The sequence below is a fragment of the Pyrus communis genome, chromosome 14 (genome assembly GCF_041283825.1).
Source record: "Pyrus communis isolate YQ-2024b chromosome 14, ASM4128382v1, whole genome shotgun sequence".
NCBI lineage: Eukaryota > Viridiplantae > Streptophyta > Magnoliopsida > Rosales > Rosaceae > Pyrus > Pyrus communis.
Window position 1 is genome coordinate 1,639,078 of NC_142578.1, and position 16,542 is coordinate 1,655,619.

General features: G+C 36.1%; 1 protein-coding gene, 1 long non-coding RNA gene and 1 pseudogene across 7 annotated transcripts; 2 read left to right on the forward strand and 1 right to left on the reverse strand.

The window, feature by feature from the left end:
• Positions 1 to 1,251: 1,251 nt before the first annotated feature.
• LOC137711905 (uncharacterized) lies at positions 1,252 to 3,431 on the forward strand (annotated as a pseudogene).
• Positions 3,432 to 6,138: 2,707 nt separating this feature from the next.
• On the reverse strand, positions 6,139 to 9,522 carry LOC148691068 (uncharacterized). 5 transcript variants are annotated; one of them, XR_015955584.1, is made up of 4 exons: positions 9,172 to 9,522; positions 7,927 to 7,989; positions 7,708 to 7,743; positions 6,139 to 7,500 (listed from the first exon to the last, which is right to left on the reverse strand). It is a non-coding gene; the product is annotated as an uncharacterized LOC148691068 (long non-coding RNA). The 5 variants fall into 5 exon arrangements; XR_015955585.1 differs by having other exon boundaries at positions 6,139 to 7,034; positions 7,383 to 7,500; positions 7,708 to 7,989; XR_015955582.1 differs by having other exon boundaries at positions 7,708 to 7,989.
• A 2,411-nt stretch (positions 9,523 to 11,933) lies between these two features.
• LOC137713147 (peptidyl-tRNA hydrolase, mitochondrial) lies at positions 11,934 to 14,276 on the forward strand. 2 transcript variants are annotated; one of them, XM_068452408.2, is made up of 8 exons: positions 11,935 to 12,335; positions 12,492 to 12,576; positions 12,963 to 13,030; positions 13,114 to 13,164; positions 13,290 to 13,363; positions 13,486 to 13,544; positions 13,660 to 13,736; positions 13,820 to 14,276. In XM_068452408.2, exons 1-8 carry the CDS (start codon positions 12,069 to 12,071, stop codon positions 13,931 to 13,933), a joined length of 795 nt encoding a protein of 264 aa, XP_068308509.2. In that variant the 5' UTR covers positions 11,935 to 12,068; the 3' UTR covers positions 13,934 to 14,276. The 2 variants fall into 2 exon arrangements, with proteins under 2 accessions (XP_068308510.2, XP_068308509.2); XM_068452409.2 differs by lacking the exon at positions 13,114 to 13,164 and having other exon boundaries at positions 11,934 to 12,335.
• The last annotated feature ends 2,266 nt before the right edge of the window (positions 14,277 to 16,542 follow it).

A 16,542-nucleotide genomic window follows, 5' to 3' on the forward strand; every position in this document is an offset into this window, starting at 1 on the left:
GAAATTGTTTTGGATTATGATGTTTGGTGACCCACAAACATATTGTGTGTAAAATGTTTGTTAAGTTCAAATTTTTCACATTTATTTGATGCACAAGTAAATGGTGCTTCATTTCTGAAGCCCTGAAGGGACTGCAATTGAGAAAAATAGAAGCCACTTAACTTGAGTATAACTGTACTGTTTCTGCTCCTACACTACAAGGAATACGCAGATTTGGGACTGATTTGATTTTCTTTTTCTTTTTTGAGCTTATTGAGAATAATTGGATGTTTGTTTAACAGGACCTGATTTGGAGATGGTTTGTTGAAAGGTTAAGGGCATGGGGATTTTACCAATTCTGAATATGGTATGTGATTTTTTTTTTTCCGATTGATTTGTTCATTTGCCCATTTTGTATGTTTGGCCTTTTATTTATTGACTCAATTCTCAGGTTGCACATTCAGCAGAAGTAGCAAGCCAAGGAAGAACACTGGATAGATCACCACCTTATTCAAACTGGCCCGTTCCCTAATCGAGGAGAGGAGCAAGAAAATCATTTACTGGACATAATAAATATCTCACTCAAATTTCATGTTAACCAAAAATGAAGTAATAAAATAATTGAATAAAAGTGGGATTTCATATAGGAGACTGATGGAAGAAAATGCTGATTAATTTAGTTTAAAATGGAAAACTGGTTGGGACGGATATAGGAAACATCGAAGGGACGGAGGGGTATCTGTAGCTGCACTGTCCCAAGCCACATTAGGGACTGAAGTCAGTTGCTAAAACATACAATAAGAGCGGATTGCTGTCAGTGTGTAGTGTGGGTATTCCTTGTAGGGCTACAACTTTTCAGTTTCAATTCCATTTGAATTTAGTTTTCTTTCAAATGATTATGGATAATACTTAGGTACTCATTGAGAGATTTTTCAATATGTTTGGAGCACGGGATAATATGTCATATGTTATTATATAATTGGAGGGACACTTGAAAATAAAAAGTTCTCTCCAACTGTATTAATGACATGTGATATACCGTCCGTATTCCGAAACACATTGAAAAATATCTCATACTTACGAGTGAGTACTGACTTGTAGATATAGTCCAATTAATGATATTTGGTAGATATATATATATATATATATATATATATATATATATATCTACCAAATATATATATATATATAATTTTCACTAGTACCTATATAATATTATCCAATAGTGATTATTTTGGGAAAGGGCAAAAAATCCGTCCCCCACAAGTAAACAATCTCCCAGAAAAACGTGATATATCCAGCAGAAGACTGCAAACGAAACCCTAATTTCATTTGGGCCTTTCACATCTCTTCACAACAAGCTCACTCCAATGGCTCCTCCTTCTCCTCCAAGTGCTACTACTATTGTTGGTCCTCCACAGATCAACACCTTCGCCCCACCACCACAACCCAATCCCGCTCCCAGCGGGTCCCGACCGCCCATGGGCTTCACCGAGAACGGTTCGGGCACCTTCCGCTCCTCCGGCAACGCCTGCCTCGATCTCTTCTTCCAAGTCGTACCATCCACCCCCGCCTCCTATATCAACCAACAACTTCCTCTGGCCTGGGCCCACGACGCCCTTTTCGTGGCACCGGAAAGTCCGATAAGGAAGGGTTCTACACGGCGGCATTTTGGCTCCACAAGAACCACCCCAAAACCCTAGCCTGCAACCTCGCTTCCTTTGCCGAATTCGGGTATTTTAAAGACATGCCGGAGATTCTATACCGCCTTCTAGAAGGCCATGACGTGAGGAAGAAGCAAAGGGAGGAGTGGTCCATTGCAAAAGGCAGATTACTCGGCCGTAGGAGATCGACAATCCGGCGACTGGCACGGAGAAGAACCCGACGTACTAGTACTAAAATTACCAAAGCGGCCTCTGGAGCCATCAACCGCAGGAGACAGAGTGAGCCTAAAGCGGTTAAGATGATGAAGGCATTGGAGAGGCTAAAATTGGAAAAAGAAAAAGCGAGCGCTGCGAGTAAAGAGAAGAAGATCGCCATGGCGAAGAAGGCTGTTGCGAGGTACCTGCGTGACCCGGATTACCGGTTCTTGCACCATCAGGTTTCGGATCTCTTCGCGGAGTGCTTGAAGTCGGATCTCGAAAATTTCAAGTCCAATGAGTACAAGAAGATCACCCTGGCGGCGAAGTGGTGCCCTTCCCTCGACTCCTCCTTCGATCGCTCCACTCTTCTCTGTGAAGCGATTGCAAGGAAGGTGTTTCCGCGAGAATCCTACCCGGAATATGAAGGTGTAGAGGAGGCGCATTACGCGTACAGAGTGAGAGACCGGCTGAGGAAGGAGGTGCTGGTGCCGTTGACGAAGGTGTTGCAGTTGCCCGAGGTGTATATGGGTGCTAATCAATGGGGAGCTATTCCGTACAATCGTGTGGCTTCCGTGGCCATGAAACTGTACAAAGAAAAGTTCATGAAGCACGATGAAGAGAGGTTTAAGAAGTATTTGGGGGACGTGATGGCCGGAAAGTCTAAGATTGCGGCGGGTGCTCTGCTTCCTCATGAGATCATAGCCTCGCTGAAACATGGTGATGGCGGGGGAGTGGGTGAGCTGCATTGGAAAAGAATGGTGGAGGACATGTTGAAACAAGGCAAGATGAAAAATTGTTTGGCTGTGTGTGATGTCTCGGGAAGCATGCGTGGGACTCCGATGGAGGTGTGTGTTGCATTGGGATTGTTGTTGTCCGAACTGAGTGGAGAGCCTTGGAAGGGAAAGGTCATCACTTTCAGTCATGACCCTCAGCTACATTTGATACAAGGCGATGATCTAAGTTCGAAGTGCGAGTTTATAAGGAGGATGGAATGGGGCGCGAACACTGATTTCCAGAAAGTGTTTGATTTACTTTTGGAAGTGGCCGTGAATGGGAATTTGAAACCAGAGCATATGATCAATAGGATCTTTGTGTTCAGCGACATGGAGTTCGATGAGGCTTCGGCTTCGAGTTGCAGGTATCCGGGGAGATGGAGTTGGGAGACTGATAGTGGTAGGGAGGAGAGCGGGAAGTGGGAGACTGATTATGAGGTAATACAAAGGAAGTTTGAGGAGAAAGGGTACGGGGATGTGGTGCCCCAGATTGTGTTTTGGAATCTCAGACACTCGCGTTCTACGCCAGTGTCTGGATCACAAAAAGGAGTGGCTCTCTTGAGTGGTTTCTCCAAGAATTTGATGAAGTTGTTCTTGGATGAAGATGGTGAAATTCACATCAGCCCGGATCGTATTATGGAAGAGGCCATCTCCGGGGAATTGTACCAGAAGCTGGTTGTCATAGATTGAATATGATGATCATCATCATCATGTCCGAAATCCTGCCTTCAATTGTTTTGATCATTATTTCCTCTTTCCTGTAAAAAAAAAAAAAAAAAAAAAAAAATTGTGAATGAATAAGAAATAAATTGCCATATTTTTGTTTGGCCTGGAAATTAAATGTCTTGTTTTCATTCTGTAGAATAAAATGAGTCTTGTTCATGTTTGTGTTTACAAAATTTGGTTTAGAAATTTGGTCTTCCTATCGCATTTATATTTTAAGCGGTTCGTGTTTGGGGCAGATTCCATTTTTCATGAATGTCAAATATTCAGGAAAAGACAATTATAAAAAGGTTATGAGACCTTCAATGGAGATCACTATTAGCAAAAAAAAAAAAAAAGAGAAAATAGGAGGCAGATTAAAGTGAAATCTTGTTCATGTTTTGTAATGATAGATTTAATACAACTGAGAAATTAAAAATGCCTGAGATCTATCAGAGTTCATGTTTACTACTTTCACTGAGATTTGAGGACTAAAGAGTACGTGCTTTTAAATTGGTATATTCATCTTCCTAGTTACCACTTAGTGAGGAATTGGATTTGTCATCTGCCTTAGTATGTCCCAAAAATTAGTGAGGAGTTGGATTTGTTATCTGCCTTAGTATGTCCCAAAACGAAGAGAAAACTACTGTTATTCAATCAGAAATTTACAGTCGTTTTCCGTAAGTCTTTTCTTTAATTATTTGTGTTTTGAATAGTCCGAAGAGTCGTCTGATATTATTCATAATGTGCTTTTAGAAGATAAATGTACTCGGGGCCAGGTATTATAAGCTCCCTCCTCCCCTTGTTTCTCAATTAATTCAGGAATAAAAGCCTCCCTCGTATACCCGAGATTTTTTCTAACAAAAGAAAGAGATTAATGTTTATCGGTGAACAATGAAGGGATTCATCGCTTTTTTTATGTTGTAAGGGGAAATCGGAGTGCTCTTGAAATTTGAATGTGATGACATTATCTTGTTCTTTAGAATTGTCGTATATTAACTGTAATAATCTTTTTCTGATAAGAGATAAACTGATGGACATTTCCTTTGGAATGCCTGTGCCAGTTTTGAACTTCCACACTAACGAGAGAAAGTTATGCCATTTTGCACTGTTGTTTCTGTTAATGGTAAATTGATCCAAAGAGTGTTATAGATATGCAGCAGCCCTATCCAAGATTCTCTGGGGTAAGAATAATCTAAAGTAATGCTTAGATGCCATTACAAATTAACACATAAGATAAGACCATAATATATTGAATACACCTGGATTTGAGAGTCTATAAAAGTCCATCAAAATTAATATAAAATACACCCACAACTACAAAATTGGTTTAATATGTCGGAAAGTGGTGGCAGTTTTATATAATTACTGTCGGATAAAATTTCTGACAACATGTTTAAATAGTGTCAAATAACAAAGCACTGTTAGACATAAACAATAACGGTCGGCTATAACCGACATTAGCTTAATACTATCCGACATAAATAGTGAACCCGGAAAGTTCCCGCCCTTAACTCCACCACATATGTTTCCCGTCTGTACCGCCCTAACACGAAATGCATCAATTAATACATGTACATTAATCTTCTTAGCTAAAAGGAAGAGGAATACAAATTTTTACACAAGTCCAGTATATAATCTTAAGGTCCGTGACCGTGACATACGTGGAGATAACAGCTCGAAGGCAAAGAGACTAACTGGCATGCAAAATATTCGGCAAATTGACTTAACTCACATTGAATCATTTCTAGTATCTTCACGAATCAAAAACAGTAAGAAGTTTGTGTTGCAACTCAAGTTAGTTCACTGTTTCCATTCCAAATTTAGATATCACTGATGCATAAATCTAAAGTCTTGGCAAATGCAAAGCATAAAATAAAATAAAAAACATTAAAAGGGAGGCAAAAGTCTTACGTACGAAGAGCTTCGCCACAGATTAAATATAAAATCTAGTCATTAGCTAGTCTATTCAGTCTTGCCTGTAGTTACTGTGCACCCCTTTCTCTTTCTGGTTTCATTCCCTTAATATTCACTAGGCTTGGCTTCCATGAAGCTAAAGATTTCTCAATATCCGTATTCTCCGTATCCATATCATACCAAAAACATTGTTTCCCTTCACTGTTATAAAATCTGATCTTATTAAACCAAATGCACGAAAGAATAATTTTATCCTCCAAATGCGAATCGTCCTTTAAAAATTTCAGGGGAATGATGATCTTGTTTTCACTCCAAATTTGGTGCTTGTAGTCTTCTAACACCAAGACATTAAGGACGTTGTCCTTTACCTCGGCAACTGCTAGATGATCATGTCGAGAGAATAAATTTCTAGGTAGGAATCAAGTTCATCCAGTATAATTTCGGCAGCAACATGAATCGCTTCGTCAGACTGATGTACAAACCTCAATTCCAGCATCAGCCCCTCATCACCCTGTTCCGGTAAATTTTGTTAAGGGTTTTTCAGAGGTCTCCATTGTTCATCCTTCCCAACAGTTCGAACTTCAAAACCAACACCAGTGCCAAAGTAATTCTGTTTTTCGATAATGTAAGTACATACAACTTTACACTCACTAGATGATGAATTCAAGTCAAATGACAAATCGTAGGTATCCTTATGTGCATCAGGCAAGCAAAGTACTTGGCAGGTTGCTGGATTTCTAAATGTCGTAATACTGTGAAAGCAATTACGGCATACATCGTACATCGTAAACAAAGACTAGCATCAACAATTACTGCTGATTTTGCATACAGTAATTTACATTCATTTTAATTTTAATTTTTAATATATATATATATATATATATAAAGAATCAACAAAATTACACTTTTACTATAATACAATTATTTCATAAATAATCATATTGTCAAAATGTATTACAAGTTGACAAAGCTAAGGTCAATATCAAACTACACATGAAATACCGAATAGGCCTCTAATAACAAAAAAATTTGTCACTTGAAAGACTTCACTTCTCCTTGAAGACCTCCAAACGCAGTCCTTTGAGAGTGAGATACTGCTCCTAATGCATGAACCACACTAATTGCTATCTCTATCTGCATAGACATAAGCACATGGAGCAAAAGAAAATCTATTGTACAACTATATGTAGAAATACACATTTAATCTCAAGTAAGAAAAGTGATACTGAAAGAAAACCTAATCATTGTCATATACAAACCTAAATCCCAAATTATTCCTTCACATTTTTATTGTTTTACACTCATACATGTATCAAATGACTAAAATATACACAAATTATGCCTTTACAGTTTTACTGTTTCCTATAACTAGCATAAAAATCATATACTTGCGAATTGATAAATTAATGAGTCTCTAACATTTCACGCATGAAGAATTGATGCGGCAAGTAGAAGATTGGATATTCGATCAGTGGATATGGTTATCAATTATGATATCCCCAAAAACTCTAAGGTAAGACTCACTGTTTTTTGACCTAGTGGCTTGCTGTTATCAATTTACATCAAAGTTAGCCATTTATCTAGTTTTTGGGTCTTAATATATTACAAATTCAGCATCAACGGGAGCACCAACAAATTTCAATTTTTTTTCATTTCTTTTTGTTCCATTTTCTTCAATCCAATCAACTTTCTTGGGAACTAAAACAAAAGAAGAGAAAGAGAGAGTTCCCAACCAGTCTCAATTTCGTCTTTGGAAACTAGGCCCTTGGAACGGATAGAGTGCCCAACCAAGATACTCTAGCTAGTCAAAGGAGATCGATTCGGTTGGTAAGTTAAGAGCTAGTCAAAACAAAATGTTAACTTAGAAATTGATAAAGACTTTAATACTAATAAAAGTAAGTATAAACTTTTCCACTCATTACCACTGCATCTGCAACCTCTTCGTTTAATCGAATAAATAAGTGAATATAAATCATACCAAAGGAACTGAATCAAATTAGCATTTTTATCCCATAGTACAAACTAAACAAAGTACTACACTGCTACTATAATAGACTCATAGAGTACTAGGCTAAGCAACAAAGTCAATAATTTAAGTACTAGGCTAGGCCCCAGTGTTATTCTACTACTACTACTACAACATACTCACATATTATTTGGATTCTCAAAATAGATTATTTGGATTACAGTATCATTGTAAGTCTGTAACATCTCCATCTCCTTTGCAAAAGTAGAACCTTGCTGAGTACCCCATGTGACCTGAAGGTCTAGGATATGCATACAAAGAAACCCAAGTCACTCTGCAATCCCAACCAAATCACACATACAGAGAGCAAAATTAACAAATCCCCAACACCATAATTAAAACTCTTTCAGAGGAAACTGAATTGGAATAGTCTGGATTAATATTAGTCTAAAATTTGTTAAATACTTGGTGCCTCAGATTTGATAATTCATTGGGCGCCATTACTTACCGCTTTAGATTTGGGAAGGAATGAATTCCAGCATACCTATCAAAATTTGTTTCACTCAATAAAAAAGATTAGGTAACCCAAACGTTGTTCAAATGCATATATAAGTTTATAACTTAAAAAAAAAAACATTATAACAAGAAAAAAAGTGTTGATACAATTCCTACAATACACTTAAAGGTGGGCATATTAACACTTATTTAAGTTATTAAATCACTTAACCTGTATATATTTGTCGCTATACTTGGACATATAGGTGGTGATCTAACAAATAGCATGAGCGACCTGCAAATGACAGAAATGGATTCGCAAAAGTTATTTGCTGCCCAGGCTATTTGGATCTTTGGACCATTTTTTCCATATTAGTGTACCTAACCGTACACGAAGAGACCATTCCTAAAAAAACAGTGAAATCCAAAATAGTCAATTCCATTTAAAAAGCAAAGCAAGTAGACTTTAGTGAAACAAGAACTTCAACAAAAATTTCAAACAAAAGTCCATCACAACAAAGAGAATACAACACACACCCAATTCCTCATATGGGCTAATAAAAGGGTTAGAAGTTTAGCAATCAAGTATCAACCTGTAATTGAAAATTAATATTAAAATTTTGAATTAACCAAACGTTCATAAAGATCCAAATGTAGAAGCCCAAAAACACAAAAAAGAAAAAAAAATATATTGAAACTATGGATTAGATAGTGATCCCAAAAACCAAATATAACCAATAAGCACAAGTTCCATCATTAGTAAAAACCGATCGATTCATTGATTTTCGTATGAGTGATACAAGTATTGGTATACACAAGCAACATGAGGAAATCAACCTCCAGGACGTGTAGGATTACAATGCAGAGCAACTAAAAGATAAACATTACAATTGAGAGCATTAATATCCTAATATCCAAAAAACAGTAGCTTATGTTTTTTATTTTTGAAACTACTCAAGTACAGAGCACTCACTACTCTGGATTCAAAGAGAACCTCACATAATAAAATCTCTTCTCCATAAAACATAAATGATAGCTCTTGGAATTGACTGCAGAGTATAAAGTGGTAGCTTAAACAATTATGTATGGTTCAATTTCAAAGCATCTACAAAGCCCAAAATTACTAAACCTTCTTTTCTTATTAATTTGTATAAGCAACAAGCCAGAAAGATTTTACTTTTAAATAGCAAGAAAAACAGAAGCATCTCAGAAAAATAATTTCACCCTACAACTTCACAGCAAAAAGAAAAATACTAAAAAATAAAAACCAAATGGAAAACTGATTAAAAAAATCCTCCATATGTAATAATAAATCAAGTTAAAAAAATCCCCAATCACAAAATAATCAAACCCAAATTGGAGGATGCAGAGTGCGAATGTGCAGGTGGAGGGACTGTTGGAGGAAAGTACTTGTAAATTCAAAACCAAGTTTATATAAAAATAAAATAAAATTTTGAAAGAAAAAAAAAACTTCAACCTTAAAACATTGGGAGAAAAACGGCGGTCTCGTGTGTCTGGGAGAGGAAGATTTAGGTGTTGATTTGAGTTTTGGCAGAATGGATCTCCTGGGTTCTTGAATTTTCGATGGTGGACAGCAAGCGACGTGGAGATGAGGCCATGGACCGCGACAAAGCGATGGAGAGAGGGGTTTGTTGTCTGGGTAAATAAATATGGGTATGACATGCATGCCAAAGAGGAGATGGCCTTCCTGTTGGGTCACAGTGGTGTGAAAGAATCGAGCAATCTGAAAGGTAGAGAGTAAGAAAGGGGAAAGCTGAAGTGGAATGGTCTAGAATTTCACTTGTTTGATATTTCATTTTGGCGCTATAATTTCTCGTTGTGCATTTTTTGTTAGGTGTGGAGTGGGAAAGTTTAGGCACCAACCTAGTAACTATTATTTACGATGTATCATTCGTGCCATAAAAGGTAGAGATCCAAATATATAAAAATTTCACTTTACGGCATAACGTGATGCCTTAAAAGAGAAGGAAAGTATGTCGTGTTAATTGTCAAATACGTCACACAATGCTTACGCCGTAAATATTTTTATTTAACGACTTGCACAAAAGTGATGCCGTGAATGCTAGATTATGTGCAAGTATTACGACATCAACTTTACGAATGTCATGAATAACATCATTTAAGGCATGCCAGTACTGTACACCGTATATTTCAAGTCGTAAAAGGCCCAAACTGTTCTAGTTGCTGCCAGACAGGTAATTTCTTCATGTTGATAAATCGCAGCATAGGATAACTGCCCCGAACTCTTGTTGTACGATGAACTCGTTATCTTGATCAATCAACAAAAACCAACGCTTGCACACGCACTTGAATCTTAGTAAAGACTCCACCGGCAACCAGCTCAAAATCTCATTGATTATATCAAAGGGAACGTATGGAAGCTCTAACGATGATAATTGTTCATTCCTACAAAAACCTAAAAATCGACCAAACAATGCTTTTACAGGATCCAAACACGAAATTGCCCCCATGATGGCAGTCTAATACAATAAAAATTTCCAACTGATGCTTCCAGAAAACGATACCCCAAAACCACCAAATTCAATTTGATTTTGAAAACCCTAGTATGATGTAGACAAGCGTGATTGAAATTGAGTTTCAATCTTCTAAACCCTATTTTTATTTTGAAACCCCAAATTCAGAATGAATTACCAAAACTCCCAAAACACCGAATTGTAAATTGAAAAATCGTGAACAAAACCAATGTTGAAGCAAAACCCTAGCATCTGAGTTCAATCATACAAACTTCTAAGCAAAATAAAATAATTAGGCTCCAACTAACCGATATTTAAGATGGCTCACAGAAAACTTCTCAGCAAAATAAAATAATTAGTCTCCAACTAATCCATATTTAAAGATGACTCACAAAAAAAAAAAACTAAAAGAGTAATGATAGGGTGACCATTTATTTTAATTATATTTTGTAAACTATATGATGTCGTATTAATGATTGAATTATTACTTAAGTGTCGATTAATGTGCTTAATTCGCATTGGTGACACATCGCATGATATGTAAATTTGGTCTACCTAACATTACTTAAACTAAACCGTGGGAAATATTATTAAATGACTTATGTATCTTATATAAAATGACTATTAAAGCCCTTAAGATTTTAAAACATAAAAACTCCAAACATTAAGAAAACTTATATGCTACTTAATACTACGGTCTAGTGGTATTCCTTTTCATTTGTAAATAAGAGGTCTTAGATTTGATCATCACTAAATGCGAAGTTAAACCATATTATTCTGGCAAATTCATTGTGAGGTTTAGCCCACTTCCTCAACCCTTTATTGTAGATACTATCGTTAAAAAAATAAAAAATAAAAAAAAACTTATATAGGGAAACTTATCTTATCATGAGGCAATCTAGCAGCATCAGTATTTAGAGAGTAACAATTGTTAAAATCAACCAAATTAGTTGAGTGAATAACTTTTAATAGCTAAAAGCTTTACAAAAGTAATATTTTCACAATAATTCTTTAGACATAAAAATCGATTGAAGGTGGATCAAACTTGACTAATTCTGGTTTACTTGTGCTACAACTTACTTAAGATCCCAGTTTCCATAATCATGTTACACTTCCCTATTTTATAACCGCAACATGAAAAAAAGCTTAGAATAATCACACAATTCCATCCATCCCTTGAAAACTCAAGCATCTTCGACAGTGAAGATTAGATACGTCATGAATCAAGATCAGTAAAAAGAAACCCCGAAATTGATAGAAAACTAAACCCTCAAATGGATAAAATACTAGATGTGTTGAAAATCGAATAGAAAAATACTACAAAGTCCTAAAAAATTTAATTGATAAAGAGTGTGGGTGTGAGAGTAGTATTGGAATATAAGTTTTGAAAAGTATGTGGAGTATATTAAAATAAATTTAACCTAAAAAGTAGATATGTTGTTAATTAGATATGTGCGATGTAGTCAACAAAATGCGAGGTGTGTATATAGCAATTTTTTTTTTTTTTTTTTGTGTGAGATGTTAATAAGATTCTTTTAAAATGAAATTCTCCATGACTTCATATTTTTTTGTACAATGCTTTATAATGTTGATACGAAAATTGTGTAAAAAAATGTGAGATACAGATTATAAAGAATTCCAATTTTTGAAAGAGTTTCGTTAATATTTCTCTTTTTTTTTTTTTTTAACTATCCAATGTATCCATTGTACTATTTTTTGGTGTTTAAAAAAAAAAAGTACTTCTAAAATCTAAATCCGCGGCTGAGAGGCTCTACCCCCTCATCTTCTTCCTCGCAATTTGGCCGTAGGGTTTATACCTCTGTTTCTCAAAACCCTCAGCTAATTATAGGTTTATATAACAAATTATACACAAAAAAATATGAACGTTGCTGCTTCCCTATCATCCATCGCCACCGTCCGCTTCCCCAATTGCCACCGCTGCTTCCGCTTCTCAAAACCCCTACTTCGATCTCCGTCGCTTCAGATAATGTCCCAATTCTCGTCATCACCATCTCCCTCTGCCGCATCCGCGGCGCCAGTGAGCTCGGACACGGCGCCTGTCGAAACCAAGAAGCCGCCCAAGCAGCCGTGGCTCATCGTCGGACTCGGAAACCCCGGGAAGAAGTACAACAGCACCCGCCACAATGTCCGTACGGCCCTCTTTGGAATTGACACACAAAGTTCAATACTTTGATCCTCATACTTGTGTTAAATCTTGATTATTTGATAACCCAATTGCTAATTTCTCGTAAATTTTAAAATCCAAAAGCTTGCAATTTATGGTGGTGGTGCTGTTTTGCAGGTGGGTTTTGAGATGGTAGATGCCATAGCTGAAGCTGAAGGGATACCTTTGAGCAGTGTTTCTTTCAAAGCCCTTGTTGGAAAAGGTTTGTTTGCTCTAAATTTGGTTATCTATTTCAAATTTACAAGATTGCATTTGGAAAAGGTTTGTTGTGTTGATTCAATATTCTCTACTTGTGTGATTATCTGCACCTGGTGAAATATTGTTTGATTGATTGTACATGTTGTTACTTAACCAAACCCGCGAGGGCCGCAACTAAATTCACTAAATTGCTTGCTCGTGTTCACTTTTGCATAATTTTTCTGCATGTATCTTTTCTTAAGTCTCTACCATTTACTATCTCATTTTGTTTATGAAATTGTGGCTGTTTTACAGCGCTTATGGATGAATGGTTCTTTACTTTGTTTCCAAGATCCCCAATTGTTAGGGAAAGTTATAATCTTCATAGAGCTTTGTTTTCATATTTTCCAGGCCTTATTGGCGATGTCCCGGTTATATTTGCCAAGCCACAAACTTACATGAATAAAAGCGGTGAGTCTGTAAGTAAGCTATCCCAGGATTTGTCTTGAGACTTGTATGTGTTTCGGTGATAATTGGTTGGTAATTGGACCCTTTGCTGAAGGTTGGATCGATTGTTTCATATTACAAGATTCCATTGACGCAAGTACTTGTGGTGCAGTTTCTCTCCTTTACTTAATCACTACTATTCTATCTCTCTCTTTTTACCTCATTTTCCTTCTCCGTGTCAGAGTGTCCTGTTTCTCTGCCGTGCCTTAAGCTTTTGGTTCCCGTTTTCAGATATTTGATGATCTAGATCTTCCCTTTGGAAAACTGCGGATGTTGCCAAAAGGTGGACACGGAGGACACAATGGGTAAATATACAATGCCGTCGTAGTAGTCTGCCTGTTAGATTTAACTCGGTACGTTAAGGAAAATATATTTAAAATGGCATAATGACTCTTGACTGGTTCCTGTCATCTGCTTTCTCTTGCAGGATGAGGAGTATCATTGATCACTTTAAAGGGAGTCGAGATTTTCCTCGCTTAAGAATCGGTACTTTCCCTAGACCACCAAAAGTGTTTCCCTAATACTTCTTTATATATTACGCATTAGGGAAAACGAACTAAATGTGTAAAAAAAATTCATTCAATTGGTGAAATTTCTGTAGGCATTGGACGTCCTCCTGGGAAAATGGATCCTGTCAACTTTGTTCTTCGTCCATTTACTAAACAAGAACAACAAGAGGTTTGTAAAGTTTCTAATGCAATCTCTAGAGAGGCTGATATATAGATTAATCGGTGATTCTAACTACTAGAAATGCTTTTCAGTTGAATTTTACGTTTCAAGATGGTGTAGAAGCGGTGCGTATTCTTTTGCTCGAGGGGTTCAACAAAAGCGCAACATTCGTTAATACTGCCAAACCCTTGGAACAATGCGGTTAAATTGCTTCATTTGTTATCTTGAGAATCATATTACTTCAAGGTTTCTCATTCCGGCGGACAATCATTACTTGCATTGTTATCTGGTGGTGACGCCGACTCACAAACGCTGCCTGAAGAATTATACAGAGCCCCCATAGGATTATGCAGTCCAGAGTGGTTCCGATATCCTCTCGCTGAAAGTGCAGCTGCGGCTATACATTTGATAAGAACATCATACTTGAGAATTAGCAACTTATATTTTTCCCATTTTTTGTTTTACATATTTGGATCTATGCAATTTATGTAGTCTGAATGTTTTCTCATCAAATACAATTAAGCTTTTCAAATTCAAAACATTCCAACATTTTGGGTTTTCATCTCAACTAAAGGCATGACATTTGAAGGTGGGGAAAATCTTGCATGAAACAGGTTTATCCCTACGTGACGTTTCTGATAATTAGACTGAAACATCACGTTGACGGTGAACCAATTCTTCTCTATGTGAAGAGGTCCAAGTAATTTCATTAGTTTTTGGACCACTCACCTACCTTCTGTAAGTCTTCGTGGTTTGATCTATGCTTTCAATAGAGTAAAGACAAGTACTTATTTTTACTTTTCACGTTCTTTTTTGTAGTCGAATAAGATGAATTGAAAAAAATTAATAGATAAAAATTAATAATTACATTATAACAGTATGCTTCTCTTTAGCAATTAAATTTTGAATTATAGTCTTATAATTATGATTAAATTAGAATATTACTCGAATAAAACTTCAAAGGGTTTTTCTCTGCAGGGGTCTGGGGACCCTCCAATAACTGTAGATGACTATAATCACAAGGCAGGTGCGTCTTAAGCCCGAATATCTTCAAATATCAGGGTACTTTAACTAGTTCCTTAATCTCCCATTTCACTAATTAATCATCAAAATAATATTAAGAAATAGTTATTTTCTTGAAGTATATAATTTTCCAACTTCTGACTTCTGAAAAGAAAAAACAATTCATTGGTATTTGGTAATCAGTTATGATTAGCATAATCTAAAGTTGATTGACCAAAAAAAGATAATAATAAATCATTTAATTAAGTTGAAATTTGGCTCTCTATACAGTAGATTTTTGCTGTTCAACTAGATGCATTTCCATTCGTCTGAACAAAAGCCACGGGCCCCAACCAGAAAGAGCAGCTGCCGACAATCACGGAAATAACTTACGTAAAATGAAATCCAAAGAATATGTAGGAGTTTTTATTTAAAATTGATCATTGCCTATTTATAAAATTTCGTGTTTATAATTAAAACCGTTTATATTATAAATTATCATATAAAGATAGTCTATGCAAAAAATTAATTAAAACTAATGTCATTTAGTTATTGAACTGTATAAAAACAAATGAATGAAATTGGTAAAAGCATTAAAAGTCGCCGTCTATGTATTTGTTAGAATAAATTGACTAAACGACCTTAGTTTTAATTCAGTTTTTGCAGATATGATTTTTACAATGTAATTCATAATACGAACGGTTCTAATCATAAGCACAAATCTCTATGATCAAACACTAAGAGTTTTGAGTAAAATTTCTACTTGTCTTTTAGAAGTCCAGTGTTGTTCTAAAATTAATACACAGCTCCTACTCGATAACATGATATCATACAATTTTTTCTCCGCCGATATCACGGCCCCAAGTCTCCAAGACGTGCTAAACAAGCACGAAGCATCACTGATCAAGTTTTCTGATAAAGAACTTTATATTATAACACGTGAATTAGTAGCATAACAATGTAACCATCATCACCGTCAAACAATGACGTTGTCTTCCACTACTTCCACAGGAGCTTATTACCGACGTTGTCGTCCACTTCCAAAAGTGGACCCTACGATCCATGTGATCCGTACCCCACCAGAGTCACAGACATAAACGCTCCAAAAATCACATGCAAAAACAAACAGTCAGAGATGGGAACACGGCACCATCAAAATATGAAATTTAAACAAACAAACAAATACAATTCCACGTGGCAGACATGCAGGCCTGTTGCAACGTATTCCCCAGTTTGGTACTATTGTACGGCATAATATAGCTCGAATCAGAAGGAGAAATCTCTTCCCTCCTAATCTCTCTCCATTTTCATCTCTTCTTATTTGAACGATTACAGTTTAGTCACGTTAAATCTTATATTAATTTTTTTATAGAAACAATAAGACAAAAAACAATATATAAGAAAAATAAAAAAAAAGGAATGAGAATAGAAGGGAAGATAATCCTCCTCCATCGGACTAGAGTTATGCCTGTGAACACATTGAAGACCCACAGCGTGTAACTTGGATAAAAATATCCGATTTCGACCATCGGACTAGTGTGGATAAAAATATCCAAGTTGCAACTTGGATAAAAATATCCGATTTCGACCTATTTTAAGTCAGATATTTCATTCGATTTACTGAAACTGAAATTCTGATATAAAATTTTCAAAAAATTTTGGACAAAAATTGGAAAGTATTTAATATTCCAAGTCCGATCTGAGTTTGCGAAACTTGCATAACTTAATTATATACTCATTAGCTTTGGATTTGTAATTTAATGTGCTCAAATATGTAACTATTTTTTCAATTACACTTCCTTGAATATATTAC